General features: G+C 44.1%; 1 protein-coding gene across 20 annotated transcripts in view; it reads right to left on the reverse strand.

Moving 5' to 3' along the window:
* Positions 1–2,522: 2,522 nt before the first annotated feature.
* MTSS1 (MTSS I-BAR domain containing 1) overlaps positions 2,523–20,234 on the reverse strand; it is a 125,440-nt gene continuing 107,728 nt past the window's right edge. For 5 of the 20 annotated variants that reach the window (XM_074556621.1, XM_074556639.1, XM_074556661.1 and 2 more), the window contains 6 exons: positions 18,087–18,297; positions 10,431–10,550; positions 9,209–9,403; positions 7,034–7,198; positions 6,554–6,716; positions 2,523–5,486 (listed from right to left, as the gene is read on the reverse strand). In XM_074556621.1, the coding sequence (XP_074412722.1) occupies positions 4,792–5,486; positions 6,554–6,716; positions 7,034–7,198; positions 9,209–9,403; positions 10,431–10,550; positions 18,087–18,297 (1,549 nt within the window). In that variant the 3' untranslated portion in view covers positions 2,523–4,791. The remainder of the gene's footprint in view (positions 5,487–6,553; positions 6,717–7,033; positions 7,199–9,208; positions 9,404–10,430; positions 10,551–18,086; positions 18,298–20,234) is intronic. The other 15 variants (XM_074556667.1, XM_074556652.1, XM_074556705.1 and 12 more) reach the window with 11 other exon arrangements.

Genomic DNA, 20,234 nt, shown 5'->3' on the forward strand with positions numbered 1-20,234 from the left:
TGTGGGTGGCAGCAGTCTGTGCTGCAGGCAGGTGGCGCCTCAGAGACCTCTTGCTCCTCACAGTAATAGAATAAAGTCAAATAAAGTAACAGAAAAGGTGTTTTTCTGGCACACTGCTCTTCTCTGACACACTGACACCACTGCCGGCTTGTGCAGGCAGTTCAGATCAGCCCCATGGCTTGGAATGTGATACTAAGTACAGGCAAAGTGTTAAAGCTGGAGTTAAAGATGCAGCAGCAGACATGGGCTTTGGGTGCTCTTGTAGTGAGGGTATTTCTGACCTTGCTGCAGGATAAAGACATCTTTCCCTCCCTTCCCTCCTCCTTAGGCTCTTGGCTGCATTTTTCACTTTCATATCAAATCTCACAAGACACAAACTTTCCTTACAACATGGAGCTTTCCTCATGGCATGGATACCAGTGCTGTGGAGCACCAGAGGAAGGTTGATCCCCACATAAACTGAACCCCAGATAACCAGTGAGCTGTATCAGTTAACCTGCATGGGCTGCTGAGGATTGTGGCTGTTGTGTGCCCGTTCCCTGGTCACAAATGGTTCTGGCAGTGTGACACACTGAAGTGGGGACAAAAGGCTGTTTGCTTGTGGCCACATTCCCAAAGCACTGGTACAACACAGGAAAAGTTCTGCTAACACTTCCAGTAACTGCCCTGTGAGAGAAGAGATGTAATACAGCCACTGAGCAAAAGCTCATGGGAAAACCTGGCCCTTCAGCTTTTTCCCTGTTTTTAGGGCTAGGAGATGTAGGTTACCTAATGTGACTTCATTCTACAGTAGTTACTTGACTGTGCCCATGTTTGAGCCTAAAGATTAATATTTCTCTGAACAGCAATTGAAGAAAAGATGGCAAAGCTTCAGCTCTTCTGAGAACCAAAGATACGTAGCTCAGGAATAAGGCTTTAATCTGGTTGATTTTTAGAAGCTTTCCATCTGCTCCTTTACAGTAAGTCTGCATGCTAAAATAGGTATGAATTTTGAAAATAAAACTCCAAAAAAACAGCTTTACATATTCCACAGCAGAAATTTTCATTCCTGCCAAGAAGCAGGATCTGTTCTCTGTCCTGTTAGTCAAAAGTAGTGATGGGATTGAGGCGTGCCTTCTTCCAGCACAGCTGTTGAGCACATGCCACACCTCAGGCTGGAGCTGTCACTTGGAACAAGTGCCTTCAGTATTGAAACAGCTGAGCAAAGCACTGACACCCGAGTGAGACAAAATGCTCAGCAGTACTTCAAATACAGCCACAGAGAGAAGGGGGAATCAAACCATGATCCTTTTGGAGACATTTCCAGCCAAACCACATTGGCTTTTCCTTTAACATCTTTGGGATGGGTTAACTTCATACAGAGCAGCCTTCATAGTCCTGGGAAGGTACCAGTGCTCCACAGCATCCAGGGTGTCCACTTGGCATTCCCCTCACCAGTGGACTGGGGGTGGGAAAGTTCTTGGGAGGGGACAGTCAGGACTCAGGAGAGCTGACCCAAACTGACCTAAGGGCCTGAGCTCCTCTCTGCAGGGCTCCAGAGGCTCTGCCAGGAGCCTCCTCCAGCACAGGCTTCCATGGGCTCTCAGCCTCCTCTGAGCACCCACCTGTTCCAGGATGGGCTGCAGGTGGATCTCTGCTCCCCCTTGGACCTCCCTGGGCTGCGGGGGCACAGCTCCATCACCTGCAGGGGAATCTCTGCTCGAGCACCTGGAGTAGCTCCAGCCCCTCCTTCCTCACAGACCTGAGTGTATGCAGGGCTGTTTCACCCCCATATTCTCACTCCTCTCCCCACCTGCTACTGCTGTCCCACAGCAACTTTTTCCTTCTTCTTAAATAATTTATCCCAGAGGCGTTACCGCTGTCACTTTTGGGCTCAGCCATGGCCAGTGGTGGGTCGATCCTGGAGCTGGCATTGACTCTTTCAGACAAGGGGGAAGCTTCTGGCAGCTTCTCACAGAAACCACTCCTGTAGCCCCCTGCTACCTGAACCTGGCCTTATAAGCCCAGTGCAGTAAAAAATGGATATCTTTAGATAAAAATGAAATCATTGCAGTGGCAAAGAAACCAGGCTATTGTGTGGCAACTCCAACAGAGAACAACATCCTCCCCTTTCTGCCTTCAGTGCTGAGAAAGCTGAACAAAATAAAATATTCAGGGGGAGCTGTGGGAGATGGTGCTGGTGCTGTGCTTGATAAATTCTGGCTGTGTTGACAGCAGCAATTTTCCTCCTCTGGCCTAAGGAACTGGACTGAGATGGATGCATAAAAATGCAAAGTCATCTGTGCTTCTGGCCAGGTAACAACAGCGAGGTGCAGGGAAATGTCATCTGTTACTGTTCAATGGGAATTTCCATCCTTAGCACTGCACTTCTGCTCCACTGCTACCCTGCTGGTGCCCATCAGTAAAACACAGCTTTATGCAATTTTATTTACTTGGTTTTTAATTCTCTCTGGCTTCTATGATATTGAAGGCCACCATTGATATCCAATGCTCTGGAAGCAAAAAGTCTTTAAGAAGCAAAATACAGGAGTTTTTCAGCAGTTCTTTATTTATAATGTAGGCTTAAGCAATCATTACAATGTAGAAGGGAGACACACTTACAGCAATTATTTATACCAGTTTAGAACAAAAAACTGCACAGGGAGAGGTCAACTCTCAGTACAAACTAGCAAACTAAACCACAATAATTTACCATTAGAAACAATTTATTTTTCAGCTGTGACACTGCTTTTACAATATGCAAAAACACAAACAATAGAACTATCCAAAGTGTTTTGTCACATTCTTTCTACATTGAATTTGGCAACATTTTATATTAAATTTTACTGATTATACTAACGTTTAAGAACTAAACAAGTGAAAAGCTGTACTTGGGTACAGTTACATCCATTTATTTCAAAGGTTTAAATAACACTTTTAACTATTGAGATTATCTCCTAACAGTTTTTGTTTATGCAAAAACCATCTCAAAGCCTCATTTGCACAATGCATCAGCTACTGTATCAAGATTGGTGGGCTACACCACAGGCACTACTGTTTATTATATTCTGTAATAAGGAGCTTGTTTTTCAAAGAAAGGAAGGTTTAATATTTTCTAAGAATCATGCTTTTTTTTTTTTTTGCTTTTAAGCCATAACAAAAAAAAAAGTTTAGCAAGCACAGCAGTGTAAAATGTCATATAGAACACAGTGACTACACAGTTACTAGAAGTTTCACATCCAATGCAGTTATGTATTAAAGCATAAGAGGTCATGTAGGCAAGTCTAGAGCCAACAGAAATCTGCAGTGTGTGGTGGAAAGCAGCCCCTTACGTGTGTTATTTGGTGCCCTAATGAACAATCCCGGATCCACAAGTCTGCTGTCCCTCCACATGTGGGTCTGCTGTGGGTGGGCAGACAGCATCCTTCTGGATTGTCTGACTGGAACACGTGTCATGCCAAGGGCTCTGCACATTTCTGTCAGCTTTAGGAGATGGGTATTGCAGCAATAACTTACTTTTACTTTACGGAAAAAATCCAACTCTTAATGATTCTATCAATAGCGTTCCAAAAAACATTACTTAAAAGTACAAAAAAAGAGATTACAGTGGTCAGACTCCCAGTATTATCAAAAAGCCAGTATCCCCCCCCACCCCCACCCCTCTACCCTTTTCTTTTCAGTATTTAAGAAAAGCCAATCAACTGCCATTTAAAAGAAGTTAAGAAAAACAAGCCCCTGTATTGGAAAGAAACATTCGCAGTTTATTAGATCACAAGCTGGTTTCACCTGTCAAATTTTTAAGTGTTTTCTCAAAATAGTTGGGCTTTCTAAGGTGCCCAGCCTGCTGGGCACAGTCAGAAAAAGGCATTTTGATAACATTTAAGATAACATTTAAGAACTCCCTGCTTGCATTTTACAAATGTTTTCACATTTATAACTGCCTTAAGCCTGTTGTCCTTGTTTGTATTCAGCGGAAGGATGAGCGGAACAAAACATGAAGGTGGAAGAACCAAGCCTACACAGTTAAGGCTGCATGCATGTGACTGAGAGTTGCTGCTGTGCAGTCAAAAAAGAAATGTGGAAAAACCCAGTTTTTAAAACACCCTACAGAAACAAAACACTGCAATCCAATATGGCTTATTCTGATGCATTTACCATGAAGCTACTAGTAATTCATCCTACTAGGCTACTTTTGTGCAACAGCATCTGCTATTTTGATGGCATCTCCCTCCCCCACTACCCCCCAATAACTCTACCAACTGCAGGCTTCTTCCTTGCATTATATATTGCTTTATTGTCAATTTTTATTCCTGCTTTTCAAACTTTTTTAAATACTTAAATGACGATCCGTTCCATATAGCTTGACTTAAACTGTAATAAGTCCCATTGTTCTATTTTTTAACCTCACTATTACAAGGCGCTCTACAAAAGCTTGCAAAAAAGCCAAATTTTCATTAAATTCATTTGCTGAAGTTAACTACTCGACAATTTTTTTTTCTTCTATGATTTAAAACTTTACAAAGAGAGTTATAAAAAAGGTAAATGGGATTTGGCACCTTCAGAAAAAATTAAAAGTGAAACTTAGATCAAAAAAATGCAGAAACAAAATCATTGATATTTACAAATTAAAACACCACTGAAGATTATGTCTTACTATGCTCTTTCATTTGTGTTCTCTTTTAGAGTACTTTCAGACCGTCTGTTACCGAGTACCTTAAAAAAATCACTGATTACAGATTGGAATGGATAGAGACAGATTCATTTTCTCACAGTTCCTCCTCGGTGTTCAGCAGTCTGGCAGCTTCTCCTCTCCTAGGAAATGCGAGGCGCCGAGCGATCGTTCGTGGTCGTCTTCTTCAGCTTGACGCCGCGCCGGATGGCGTTGAGCATATCCTCGCCCTGCGGGGCATCGCCGGGGCTCAGCTCGCCAGGCTCCAGCTCCGCGGGCCCCGCGGGCGCCAGGCTGCCCAGCCCATCGCGCTCGCCCTCCTCGCCCTCTGCCTCGGGCACCGCCTGCCTCTGCTCCTCGGCGGCGCCCGCTCTCTGGCCCGCTGCCGCCGGAGGGTTGACAGCCGCCTGCCCGCTCCACGAGGGCACGCCAGTGACGGCCTGCCCGCCCTCTCCTGCTGCTGGGGACTCCAGGCCCTGCTCGGGGCACTCCTCTGTCCCAGCCAAGGCACCGGGCAGCCCCCCCGGGATGTCGGGGACGGTGGGCGTTTTGACGGGGATCACCGGCGTCTTGATGGGAATGGGGCCTCCGCCGATGGTGCCGCGCCGGACCGAGGGCTTGGTGGAGGGCGTCCGTCGGATCGTGGCGACGCCGGGGGTGGCCATGACCGGTCCCAGCGTGGTTGGCAGACCTGCGGTGGAAGCAGGACGCTTGGTTTGAAACATTCTGCGATAGGACTGGCTAATGTCACTGTTTCTTGGGATGGTGGAAGATTTGTCAAACTCCTGTTGTTCTGCCTCCTGGTCACCACTCACAGAGAAATAATCATAATCTGAAACTGATGCCAAAAGACAGAGTTAGGATCAAGCTGGAGCAGACAGCTAAGTCACGTCAGTAAGTCTGAAGTACGGATAGATAACCAAAAAAGCCTGGAGTCAGTAAGAACGAAGGGAGTTTCCACCTTTTGAAGGAAGAAAGTCCAAGGTTCTGTGACCAAGATTTGATGCCTGAAGGCATCACAGCAGACCAATCCTACAGCTGCAGGGGCCCCATGGCTCTTGTGAAAGAGAACGAGCTCCAAATTTGTCACTAACATGAAGATACCAAAACCTACAAGCCACGTGCCACCACTTGTAGATAGAAATACTTGAAAAATGTACTTTAGATTAGGCAAGTGGGTTCAGGGGACCATGTAGCAGTGATTTCAGCAGCAAATTTGTTTATTTTGCAAACAAAGTAAATCCCAGCTGTCTGCTCTGAAAACTCAGCCTCAGCTTTAATAATTGCACTGGGTTCCTTCCTCTCCACGTAAGTGCTGAGGAAACGAGGCTTGAACTGCAAACACCAAGCCTGGTCTCTCAGCTTGCTGCTGGTTCTGAAACAGGGTACAAAACCCGACACCTTACTGCAGCTTCCTAGCTATGCCTAAGTCTCCAATGCCTAAGACTCCAATGGAGTCTTTTTCCAATTACATTTCTGCTTAGGCAGGAAAATAAAAGATCACCAAGGGAAACCAAGAGCAGATTGAGAGTGCTGATGGAAAACAGCAAAGCTCATGAGTGTGCATTTGCTGAGACAATAGCTCAGAAAGGACCCAAGAAGTACTGGATGCAATACCAGTGTCATTTTACAATTCCAGGATCCTCTTTAAAATGGTGGCACTCACTGAAGCAGTGACCAAGAAAATACAATTGTTCACTAAACTATGCAGCAGTGCAGGTTTCTGTGTAATTAATCAATCCAGGCTGCATTCCAAGCTGGAAAAATCTTCCTAACAGCAATGCCAGCCTTCCTCCCCATCTGACTACAAAGCCAGCAAGGGACAGCTGCTCCTTGCACCATGAGATGAGTGTGTGATGGCCAGGGTGGGAATGCTCTAGAAAGGAACATGTCCTGAATGGGTACCTTGAGATGGGATCGTGTCCTCTGAACAGCACGGAGTTGTTGTCTGGGTGCTGTAGCCACTGGAGCACTGCAAAGAATCCCGACTGCTCCTCTGGGTGTCCAACTGCAGCCCTCTGGACAGAGCAAGTGCCAGCTCCTCACAGGCCTCCATTTCCTCACCCTGCTGCTTACACACAGGAGAGAGACTTGTTACACCTGGAAGGGTCAGTCACCTTCAGCCACTTTTAGCTAGCTCTCCTCCCCACCAGAGCTTGTCACCATCATAATCCTACAGGATTGAGCCCAGCCATTTGCTTGGGCATATGAACAGATGTTTCTTTGGAGTACACTGCTCTGAGAAAGTCAGTGCCCAACAGTGCATTCCCTCCTGCCTGCATGATGCCCACCAAGCACACCGGCACCACTTCCCAGATAAACACAACACAAAGCCAGCCTGGCCATTTCCCTTGCACAAAGAGGGCGTGTGAAATGAGAGTTCACCCTTGTGGCAGCCGACACCGTCATGCTCCGAGGTCTCTGCGGCTCCTCGGGGGCGGCGGGGGCTCCGCTGGGCGCGGCTCCGTTGGCGTCGGGCTCGCGCTTGTCCTTGCGGCGCTGCAGCGTGTTCACCACGGGCTGATCGTACGGGCCCGGCTTGGCCCAGTCCTGGGGAGAGCAGCTCATCAGGGACAGATCCCTCAGGAACTGGGCTCAATCACAGGCACAGCTATGCAACAGGGCAATCTTAATGCAGCAGATTGTGTGTCAAACTGCATATGCCTTTCTGAGTAAGGTGAAGAATTAATTTTGAGGATATTAAAAATCCTCGTTTATTAAACCTATTTCTTTTATTAAAAGGAATCTAAATTTCCCATTTTACCTAAATGTTCTTCTATGAAGGTATTTAATATTTTGATACTATAATTTTATCTAAATGAAATTCCATGTGTCAAAGCCTACATTTTCAGAATTTCAGCACAAAAATCACTGTCACACAGCAGAAGACAGAGATAAATGTCCAATCAGTGATGAAACTGCTCCAGATATACACAGGTTCTAGCACTACATGCTGTAAAATTAGGCTTGAACAGGTTTTTCATACACATTAGTGGAGCAAGTTACTGTGAATTATCTCTCAAGTTTACTTACTAACTGAAATCTAGTTTATAATGATAGTCTGTACTGAACTAAGACTAACCTCACTCTGAATTACTGGTGCTAAATTTGAAACAGAAATTCCTCAGGCCATGAGGGCTGTATTCACTTGGGGCTCCATTAAGCAAAGTCCTGAGGGTGTCCAGAACCCACACGCTGCACACAAAGAGCTTGGCTGATCCAGGCCTTGTGCTGGGACGCAGAACCAGTGCTAAGCACCAACACCAGCTGCTGCAGGGGCAATCCCAATCCCAAAAGTTTTCCTTCACTGAGACAAAGGCTGCTTTTAAAATGAAAGGAACAACTAGTGCATGAGAATGGGCCCCACACCCTCCCAGCTGCCTGCTGGGCAGCCTCCCACAGCTTTCTGATGGACAATTAATGATGGACCAAGACCACACTGTGGGTTTCTTGAGGCGTCCCAATCCAAGAAATGAGAAGTGCAAGGCTGCTGAACTGATAGACCCCTTGGACAAACAGGTATTGGTTTTGTTAGTTCATGTGAAACTCTGCCTTCACAGCTGTGTCTCTGCTCTCAAAGTGTTTTGTTGTGAAACAGACTGGCAAAGTGCTTGTAGCAGAGACACAACAAATGACCCTGAAGCCCCAGGACCACTGTGGCCACCCTGAATGTATCCCAACAGTCTGCAGCTGCTGGAGAGAGAGTAGGGGCATCTGTACAAGTTATCTCAATTTAGATGTATATACACAGTCCTGTGGTGCATATGCGGTATTACATAACCATCCACAGGCACTTGAAATCTGCACAGCTATTGTTGACTGCACATCAGCCTTGCTGAGGATCCAGAGCAACAGACAAGAGACCTTTTCCCTTTGCTCTAGGGCAGAGTCTCCCAGGGGAACCACCTGGCAGGGATAAACTTTCAGGCTCTAGCAGAGCAGACATGTTTTGATGCTAAGTAAAATCCCTGTAGATCCAGCTGGAGCAACTGAGAGAAGATACTGCACTCTTTTTTGGTATTCTCCCCAAGAGAGCAAAAAAAGCTGGGTGAGTACATCCAGGCTGTGGCAGTAAAGCTTCAGTCACCACTTGTGTTTACCTGGTGCTGAGCACCTTCTTAAACCACTCCAGCTGGATCTAGGAGAGTGGGCCTGCCTACAGCCACAGGGAGAACATCAGGGTGTCTAATGTATGGTCCCACTGAAACAACTGGATGCCCTTCATGCTCAAGTGAGCGTTTTGACTGTGCTAAATAAGCTTTGTTTCCCCTCTGAATAGAGCCCAGGTGTTTCCACCAATGTTTCAGAGCTAAATTATTCCTTCCTACCTAGATGTTGTCAGCTTTGGCATGTTTTAGTTGGTGCCAGAATGCACAAGGTCATTCAGAAATACCCACAACCAGATTTTAGGTGTGATTTTCACCATGCAGTGCCCATTCAGAGTGATACCAAACAGAGCAAATCACCCAGGAATTACACGGACCGAAAGGGAGCAACAACTGCTGTGTGCATGCTGTTGGGATGAGAAGTGAGGACTGCCACAACAAAAGGAACACAAACCTTCCAGCTAGGGATCTTAGATGATGGCAACATGCCTGGCCCAATGGTGTAATAATGAACGTAGTCTGGAAGGAGGGCTGAGGGAGCCCGAGTCCACGCGCGGGAGACAGGCGGGAAATGAGGGAAAGGACCTGCACCAACTGAAGCTACGGATGGGTCACTTGATAAACTACAGTGATAAAACCCATTAGACAACTGGAAATGAAACAAATAAAAAAAACAAAAACAGAGAAATTAATATAAACAGGATGAACACGAAAATACACTGTGACTGATGCTCTAGGGAGAAAGATCTCTGTATCTTAAAACAAAAGAAAGGAAATTCTTCAATTTGCTGCAAATAAAAAACAGAAAATTGATACAATGCTTGTGAAAAGTGAGATCACCTGAAAATTGTTATCCATAACAAATTTCAGGCCCCAATCTAGCAGTCATTGTCTCCAGGCTGAGCAGCTTTTCCTTCTGTCCATGAAAGCAGCACACTGTGCAAAAGCCTTTGCAATTTAGGTGCCCTGCAGACTCTGGACACAGAAACAGAACTTTTCCAATCCTGAAGGCATTTGTATTGGTGGTATTTAGTCTGTAGTGTAGCTGGACAGAGAGGAAAAGCATAAAGCCTTCAAACATGACATGTTCTGGCTGTGTGATGATATGGAAGAACAAAACAACAAAAACCAACAGCAAGGATTTACCAGATGAGAAAGGAGACTGCTATCTTCCTCCCCCAATTTAGTCTCCCATGTAATTTAGTAGAGTATCCCATGTAATTTATTTCAACCATGTGTATTTTGCTTTCCTTTTTGGTAAAAAAAAAAACAACCAAACAAACAACCATTAATCAATGTAAGGTATGCTACCTAATGCAAGAGATGGGAGAAGCCACAAACAGTACAACCAGGGCAAGGTGCTTTTTGTCAAGCAACCAGCTGGGTTTGGGCAGCATTCAACAATCTCTTTGAGTAGAAAAGCTGGAAAATGACCTTTTCTTAGAAAATGACCTTTGTAAAATGCCCAATTTGTAGCTTCTCCCAGTAGCTAGTTCAATGGCAATTGCGGTTTTTATTCAAACGTATTGACTTCTAGGAGTGTGCAGCAGTTCCTGGTCTCATCCCCACAAAGAGGAATCCTGGCTGCATCCCACGCATGGAGGTTTTGTCGAAATGTTGCAGGGTTTGGATAACGAGCTAGTAGGTTTGTATGTCTTGGAGATGAAGTTTTTCACCTTATCTGTGGAGGCCCAAGCCCCCATGGTGGAGCCTGAGCTGACTGAGGTGGGGGAACTGCACTCGCTCACTGACTGGCAGGTTTCAGAGGCTTCTGAAGAGGCAGAGCTGGACGAGTTCTGCAGCATAAAACAGCACCGCAATGCAGGGAAGGGATACACAAGCCACCAGAAAAGAAAAAAAATCACAAACAAAAAGACAAAAAGCACATACACAGAGACACACAGGAGAGGGAAGGATGAGAGAAGCAAAGGGTTAGGATTTTAAAGATCAATTAGAAACTGCTCAAAACTACTGCTAATGTTCATGAAATCTATGAAAAAAAAGAAGCCACTTGCTTAATGCGAGAACTTGCCACACTGCTTAGGAATGAGGGAATTGAGGCTGTGACCTCAACTCCTCATTGCAATTTCAGCATCTCAATTCTGCTGCTGTCTCAGAGCAAGAAGCTGAGGGACCTGAGGGCACCTGTGGTCCAAACATGCAATATACTGAGACAACTGATTTATACAGAAAAGCAGATCATCAGTACTTCAAAGATACAAAGTTTAGATTTAAAACATGGAGCAGCAAACGTCACATTCACAAGTTCTCGTACATTCTGATCTGCAAAAGTGCTTGTGAAAAGCTCATCTGAGTTCAAGTATTATGGAACAGAGAAAGACGTGATACTTACCAAAACTGGAGGTTTCCAAAGTGCATGACCTGTATGCATGTGCCTCTGCAGGTAGGATGCATACACCAAAAGCACTCTGACTCAAACCCTCCTGCCCAGCACCCAGCAGGAAGGTACATGCACTCTGCTGAGGGCACAAGTGCTGGCATGTGTTTGCCACCTGCCTCCTCCCAACTGCTGAAGCAGAAAATACCAGGGACTTGGATGGAAAGGAAAATGCAGTGTCCACTGAACACATCAAACATTTTGCTCCTACCTAGGAACTTCTCCAATTTTCAGTGCACGCCTATATGTACCTTTGCTGCTGTCAGATCTCTACAACAGCATCTAATTCAAAGGCCAAGGGGAATAACCACATGAACCATTTTACCAACTACAACGCTATTCCACATGTCCCCCTTGGAAGTGGCATCCTGCTCTGTGGGAATGTGTCCAGGTCCAACTGAGGGCTTGGACATGGTCAGGAACACTGGCAGAGTTGTCAGGGCAGTACTGAGCTCTATTCACTCTCAGAAATTCAACACTAGCAAGACCAATTCACCCTTCAGTAGCCAAGGACCTGTGAAACAAGTCTATCTAAGGTGTTTTATGACAGCAGAGAGAATGTGCTGCTGTATCCAGTTTGTGTACTGAAGACAGCAATTTCAAGGAATGACACGTTGCAGAGGAAGGGAAATCTCACCTGCAGTAAAATTCCCCAGTTAACCTTAGGTAAGATCTGGGGTGAGTTTGCAATAGAAGGACAGCTGGGTATGAGGCAGTGTAGGGAAGCAATTTCTCCTAAAACCCACAAGCTGTCTCACTGCTGACCAGGAGCTACAGATGGGTAATTACAGCCAGCACCTGGGGAGAAGGAAATGTAGCTCTCCCAGGATGGAACACTGTCACCATAAGGATTTTGGTGAAGGCTGCTGGGGCAGCTGAGAAGTCAACACAGTATCAGCATCTTGAGCTTACTGGTAAACTGGGATTTCAGTGAAAGTTTGCAAAGGCTGCTAAAATTTTAAAAAGCATGTAGAATGATGGAGTATTTTATAGAAATAGCACTCATGCCAGCCTATGCTGACGTGAGATGATCTGAAGGTGACCTGTCAAATGTGCTTAGGGTACAGCTCTGCTCAGCTAACAAGGCTTGTATTGAAAGTGCAGGAAGAGTTGAGGTGAAGGTACAATCAGAGAGAACAGCAACAAATGACACAGAGCTGTTAAGGACAGCAGTGAAAGGGGTGTACCTCATGATGCACTGGCATGATATTTAGTGGAACTTGTCACATTCTTGATTTAATGCAACTCCTTTTACAGGAAAAAAGCCTCTAAAAATAAGAATACTGATGAAGATGAGCTGCAGTTGACTCTGCCATCAGTCATAACCATGGAGATGAGACTATTGCCTCTATCCCTAGAGAAAAATACATCATAGAAAACTAGCTTTTACACTGAACTCCAGAGTTCTGCCTGACATTCCAGGTACCTCAGCGAAAGAAGCCTCAGGAGAACACTCACACTACTGTTATGGTTTAACCAGGAAAAAAAAAAAAAAAAAAAAACAAGACAGAAAAATGCAATTACAGAAAATACTTTCTGAAACCTCCTACTTATGGCCTGAATGACCCTCCAGGTCTGCATGCTCTGCACATGGCAGGAGAGATAGGAAGAGTCCGAGTGCCAAGCATGGCATCTCCCATGCTACCTTGTTTTCTACAGATGCCACAGGGGCAATAAGTAAGAATCTGGAGTTCACATTTAATACACTATTTGTGTTTATAAGACAGAAATTTCACAATGCTTTTTAAAGTAATGGTAGAGAGAGCTCATAAATGAGATTTATTACCAACAAAGATGCTTTTAAAAAGGTCAAAAATGCAGATTCTGAAGATGCAAAGTATTGGCAGAAAAAAAGACTGGATTTGGTGATCTTATTTTTGCAATAAAATTATTCCTCCAAAGTGAAAAAAAGATGACAAAAAGGACTCTCCCACTAATTCAGTGTGTCCATTTTCAGCAAGAAAAGCTGGACAGAGGCTGAACCAAGATGCCATGGGGAAAACATCCTGGAAGCTGATGGAAATGCAAGAGATGGTGGTGCAGAAACAGGGTCCCCTCATCTTCAGAAACTTGCAAGACACAGAGAAAGGGAATCTCTGGTCTTGCTAAAAAAGGATTCCAACAATGGAGGGGGAGGCAGAAGAATACTGAACTCCTGAAGGAAAAGCATAAGGAAAACATGACTGGCAGCAGGTTAAAGGATTCTTGGATCACACTGGAGAGCCTGTCCTGAATGGCTGCACCCAGGTGTGGGAAACACAGACTTCCCTTCCCACCATAAAGTACATGAGGGGCTGAAAACAGAAACTGCACAACTGCTGCTTGGGCAAGGAGCCTCCAGACTTTGGAGTGCTTGTTCAGGACGGACAAGCCTTGGCACACCCTCTCCTGGGAGCACACACACAGGGCAGAGCAATTTCTACTCCCCAGCCCATGCTGTGAGAAATCTATCAGACCTTTTTCACCTTGCTTTAGTAGATTCCTTTTTTAAAATGACTGTTTTGTTGGAATAATTTTTTAAATCAGTTCTTCCATTTTAGCTGGTTTTTTCCCACAGCTGCAATAATGGCAGTTCTGCTCTGTTCTAAAATTATCTCTTCTGAGGGAAAGCTTAAAATTAACAGTATAAAGCTAAACTTTATGCTCTGCAGTGACAAGCACTGCCCCAAATGTACATTTGTACAAGTGTGGCTTGGTCTCTGGTCTCTCAGGTGAGCCATGGATAGTGTCCCACTGCTTGGTGTGGTATGTATAAGTGCCAGCAGGAATATAAAATAAAGATTTTCTGAGCTACTGGACTGTACAATTTTATTTTCCATCTGCTGTCCTACTAACCTATAAAAAGACCATGGTTATCTTGGATTACTTGCATCCTTTGTTTGCTATGTTTTCACTCAACCATGGCATTGCTTTCTTAACCCTCTCTCATTCTCAAACAGGAGACAGAGATTCCTGGACAAGAGTTTCCAAGGAGACCAAATCCCAATGATGAGCGTGGTCCAGTGTCCCTCTAGAGCCAGTGGAAGATGGGCTCAGCTACTTTTAGAAAAGCTCTGGATACTGACTCAAGGTCACCTCCTGAATTTGTCTAATTTCCAGGAATCTGCCTCTGCTGACTCTAGATAAATATCTCTGTATTTATTTGTCTAGTCAGGGACAAACTATTGCAAAGCAACTTAGAAAAGGAATTTTAGAAGAAACAAATATCTGGTGATAAGTTATAGATATGTTTCAGTTTGAACTTGATTTTTGGTTCTTGTTTTGTTTGTTTGCTTTTGGTGGGTTTTTTTTGTTCTGTTTTGGGGTTTCTTTTAAGGTCTGATTAGGAAGCATTTCTTCATTTAAATGGAAAACTGAACAGCTGTAACAATATATTTCCCCTATTCTAACTTGCAGCTATTTCAAGCAATGGAATCTACTCAAAAGCAGACTCTTTCCAGCTTTATAACCTGTACATGCAGAAGCAACTTCACATCCAGTTTCCCTCTACTTCACTGTTAAGGGAAAGTGCTTTCCAGATCATTCTAACAATTAAGACTTATCTCTCTGCTGTCTGACATCACATCAACATTTTTATCTTCATCTGCTTCTTTCTCTCCCTTTGCTTTTATCTCCATGCAGTCACAAGGAGCCTGTAAAATCCAACTTTGTAAGTGCTTCCCCACATGTTCACTTCAAATCCAGTGGATCCAATTATTATCATGCCCTGGATCAAACATCACTGTACTCCTATCACACTATGTGATCTCAGACACTCCCAGTCCTCAGTTTGTCTACACACAGGGCAAGGTGTGGGTTTAGCAGCAGCAGCCCATCCAGTGCCCATCCAGGAGCCCCTCTGTGCTTCCAGCAGCTCTGCCAGAAGGGCTCTGTACGAGGTCCCTGTGTGTCATGGGCAGTGCTGGCCATGCCTGACCTTACACCTGGCATTTAAAGAAACTGTTCCACTCCAGAAAGAGACCTGTGATGCTTTTCCAGCTGTTCAACTACACCCAAATGTGCCCCTTTAATGAGGATTAAAGCCTTTTACATTGACCTTCCCTCATGTACAGCCATGTGCTACAGGCTACCACTTTTACTCCCAGCAACTGCAGAGAGGTGCTGCTCACACACCAGTGAAAGAGCAGTCTGGTTTTGCAATTGCTCCTTTTCCTATCCTCTCTGCTAAGTGTGGTAACAGTAAACACTTACTGCTCTTACTACCAACTACAGGCTGGAAAGCAATCTTCATTTTGTCAGACATCTCTCCTCTGGTATGGTCTGTATCTTGTTTCAATCTCCAGTTACTCTTTGTTTGAGATTCCCACCAACTCCCCATCCCCCTCCTGTGATTTTGAGGAAATTCAATTTAGTTTTCAGTGACACTTGCTTGCCTAAAATATAGGCAAGCTTATATACATAACAGCTTCACAGAACTCATATATTCACATTCCTATAATATGGAATTATACATGGCCCCCTTCTATTTTTTTTTTCTAAAACTCATTATTAAATGAAAAAAGGCTTTGTTGATCCAACATATGCCACAGCATGTAGGTAGCAAACACCATCAAAGTGTCCACCTGCACAAAATATACAGCTTTTATCCTCCCTTGCTCGTTCCAGAGCTTGCTTTTCTGCCTTCTCAGTGTCACTACCAGAAACAATGTCATCAGTGCTTGAGACAGAGCAGCAGCCTCCTCCCACCCAGCACCAAGCACAGCCCCAGGAGATCTGTCAGTTGGTTAGAGACACACAACACGGGTGATGCTGCCCACTGAACAGCTCCTGCTCAGCTCACAGTCACCTGTCAGCACAACACACACACTTTACTTAGTGCTGAACATACAAAGCAAGACACTTAAGCAAAGATGAAGCAGCCAGGCAATGATCTGTTACCTTTTCCTCTGTGTAAAGGTAAACAGAGCCAGAGACATACAGAGCACATACCTATTTGTTATACCAACACACTACACTTGTCACACTGCTGCAGCCTTCTACAGCTCATGAAAAGCTCAAGGGATGCTTGGATCAGTTTGCAACCTTATGGAGAGTTTCTAAAATGAAGTGAAAGCATATGAACTTAGCTGGTGTAAATCAGAGTGACTCCCATCGGCTTTCAGGATGTTCTGCCACCTGACACCAGCCTAAGTTCTCTCCTCTGCTTAACAGGGGAATTTGCAAAGAGAGGTGTTGGTTTTTTTCATGCTAAGAGCAATTGCAAATTTACATCCTTGTCTGCAAACACAGCATCATCATGTGGATTACTGCCCTTTTATGCAGGTGCAGTGGATACTATGAAAACCAAAGATGATGCTAGCATGTGCAACTGATGTATGTATCTTAAAAGTCAACTTCCTTACCTTGTTACTATTCCAGTTTACTTTATTATTGCTCATTTACTTTTTTGCATTTCACTTAGGTTAGCCATAGCCAATCTAAACAAAACATTCATTTTATTAGTGTGCACAAAGTTCTTCAGGATGTCATCTATTAAAAAAAAGCTGCTGTGTCCAGACTGGGGACAGAAGAGGTATCATTTGAAAAGAAAGCATTTCTATTAAAATGAAAGAAGGAAATAAATTTTAAAACCATTGAGTTTCCCTTGAGAAAGTGTTCCAAGCCTAAATGAACCAGTGATCTTTTGGATGATACTTTAAAAATTTCCCTAAGGGTACTACTTAGTAAATGTTCCTCAAAAGGCAAAGGTCTGTGTGCTGTCAAAGGTGGTCTAGGGCAGTTTCCATGGGCAGGTGACACTTGATAACCACTAACACTTGCTGACTATGAGGATTAACACTCCCCAACCATGCCTAAAACTACCTACTCCCCAACATGTAAAAAGGAGTGCAACTACATTTTTGAAGTAAAAGACAGTTTTTCTCCAGTGACCTTAAGGTGCATTAAAGTAAGTAATACTCAACGAGGATACTAGGTCATTTTCAATTTGTAGGTAAAATTTTCAAGGGGATTTATAATGTGAGAAGGCAATTCAGCCTTGATTAAAATATTACAGTTGCTGTATGATTTCTTAAAAAAACCCCTCAAAAAACAGCAAAGAGACTTCAGGTGCTGAAAGATACAGGCCACAGAGCATTGCAAATCTCTGCCTGCAGATGGCCAGTGAGATTTTAGAGGAAGGATGCCATGAACAAACAGTAGCAGTTTCCTTCTGCAGATCCAAAAATGCTCAGGGAAGTTTGCTTATATTTGTAGGGAAATCCTCTCTGTGACTGGCTTCAGGATGTTATAATATACGACTACACAAAAACTCATTTCTTATGAGTTTCATAAACAATTGATAACACCTCCCTTTTTCATGCAGAAACCTCATTTCTGCAAGGTCCTCAACTGAGAGTCCAAAATTCAAGTCTATCCACAGAAATGGGTGTCATAAAAAATGGCAAAACAAATTCCATATGATAATGTTGGCAGCATTTAGAGTATCCCAGACCCATTGCAGAGGAGGAATTAAAGAAGTCTCTCTAATGCCAAAGGCATCAGTATTATGGGTGTCAAAAGGATGTTCTGGCATCAATATTTGCCCATTAAACAACAAAGAGCCACCAGATATTAACCACTTGCAACCTGTGCAGGATATTAACTGGTAAATTCAGTGGGTAAAGTGAATATTATTCCCTCATATAAGGTGGGTCCTTCTTGCTCTTGGTTGTCTGTATTTATCTCAAAGTTTGGCATCTAGGCTCCCTCCAGGACCAGAGGGAAAACTGTACAGCCCAGAAAGGACTCATCCCTTTTATGCCAAAGCAGCTTAAATCACTCCAGCTAGAGGCCCAACTTTTGGATAAATGAAATGCACTGAGACAACCCTTACCCTCAACGTTTAAACTGACTCTAGGTAGCCCAAAACCACACCAGCTCCTTTTCCTGAAAGGTGAGCCGAGTTAGAGAGTCCAACTCACACTCAGGACTGTGTTCTCATGCTTGCACGTACCTGGTTAGGTGCCTCTGGTGGCATGGGGGATGGCGATTTGGACTGGAAAGCATCCTGGGACATGAATCCAGAATCATGGGAGGACACACTGGACAGCCTCATGGGTGCCTGCTGAGGCAGATTGGAGCTGCGATAGCGATAGTGTGAACTAGGTGAGTGCGAGTGCGAGCCACTGGAGCGGGAATCACTACTGTTAACGCTGTTCAGACTGCTGTGAGAGACAAAAGGAACACAGAAAGGAAAGGGGAGAGGAAAGGACACAAGGGTGGGGTGGGGAGAGACCCATATACAGTACAATTAACATTCCACATGTCTCTAGCAACAGGCAGCATAAACCGGAAAAGAAAAATGTTGACAAATTAAATATATATATATATATATGCACATATATATCAGTGAAGAACCATAAGCAGCTGCAGTATCCCTGGTGACCAGACAGAAAATGGCATTTTATCTTGAGTGTCATTCAAACGATCAAATCTTGACCACTCAGACTTCAAACTCAGGTTAGGGATGAAGGAGTTGCTACATGGCCTCCCTGAGCACGGCACTTGCTCAGAAAGTGTCTGCTGATGGTTCTCTCCTATTTCTGACTCACAGCTGGACCAGACTGTCAGTGGGATTTCTAGCAGGGGGACCAAAGACACTGGAGTTCATCTAAAAGTCTGCCTCTGGGCATGCTGCTGCAGACAGCCAGCAGGACAGTGTGAGACTTCTGAAAGCATCACCAAACCCCACACTCCAGAGTACCTGGGACACGTTTTGCTCACTTGAAGGCTTCCAACCAGATAAAAACACATGACAGCACATGGAGTGAAGCCAAGCCACTGGGTATGGAGCTTTAGTCAGTAACAAGGACAACCAGAGAATGAAACCCCAAAATTAATATCCATTAAAACAAACCAAAGTGATTTTTCAAAGGAAGAGACTGATTTTTAATCCTCAGAATTCACACATGCCAGCCACAATGTGGGAGCTTGGGAATTTCCTGCTGGGGTGGCAGAGCAGGACTAGCAGGATGCACCAATCCGATGGCAGCTCCCTGCTGCACTGGCAGCAGCCTGGCCTGAGGATGGCTCTAAAGGATGCTCAGGTGAGGCTGCATCTCCTGTGCACCAACACCACCTACACACACCCTGCAGGTCAGCAGGGAGCAGAGCAGGAGGAGCTCTGCTTTGTTTTATCCACACACATCACTCTGTGCCATACAAGTTTTACCATACAAGAAGATGAATTTGATTAGGAAGAGATGATGAATTTTTGGGGTTTTTTGCCATTTTCTTTTATACCTTCAGGATATTGCATCTTTAAGCCTGTGCTCATTGCTCTAAATATACACATTTTCACATATATATATATAAAATACTGACTTTTTTATATATATCTGCATGCAGAGACAAGTAGGTGCATAGAAGTCGTGTTCACTTGCTCTGACATGCTGTAGGTAACTTTGCTCATACACAGGGAACCTGCAGTACATAGCTCATAAAGCAAACTGAAAGGTCATCATCTGAGAGCAGCTGGAGAGGTGTTGAGCAGAATACACAACAGGGGATCTTCCTTTTCAGTAAAAGGAAAGAGTAAATGTGGACACCAGGATATGGGGGCAACATGCTAATAAACTGTTTTATGAGAGAAAACAGTTTTTACAGAGAAAGCATAGACAGAATCCAGTGTTTCAACATATTTCAGGACAGCATTAGACAGCATTAAACAGTCAAAAAAACTTGTATCAAAAAAGCATTTCCATCTACCAGATTGATAGGGCAATTGTCAAGGATGTTTTTCCCCTTTTCAAATAGTTTAACTTACTGATTAGTAACAGCTACTTAGAATAATCTAAAAAGTCATCACATGAAAAACAGAAAAGGAAATTATGAATGGACAATCTCAAGAGTTTAGATCAGTACAATCTGCTCTTTGATCCAAAGTGGATTCAAGAGAACTGAATCAAAAGCATCTTCAAGTTGTGTTGAGTTCAAAAGTTGTTCAGTCATGCCCATCCTTTTTAATATCCCCAGCACATACTTAAATGAATAAAGACCATGAGGGACTGTTGCACTAAGACTTGCTATTTAAGATTTACGAATGTATACAAATCCATTCCACAGTCTGAACTTGCCTCCCTTTGCCCTCAAACAGGTTAAA

Source organism: Zonotrichia albicollis, chromosome 1 (assembly GCF_047830755.1).
Source record: "Zonotrichia albicollis isolate bZonAlb1 chromosome 1, bZonAlb1.hap1, whole genome shotgun sequence".
Taxonomy (NCBI): domain Eukaryota; kingdom Metazoa; phylum Chordata; class Aves; order Passeriformes; family Passerellidae; genus Zonotrichia; species Zonotrichia albicollis.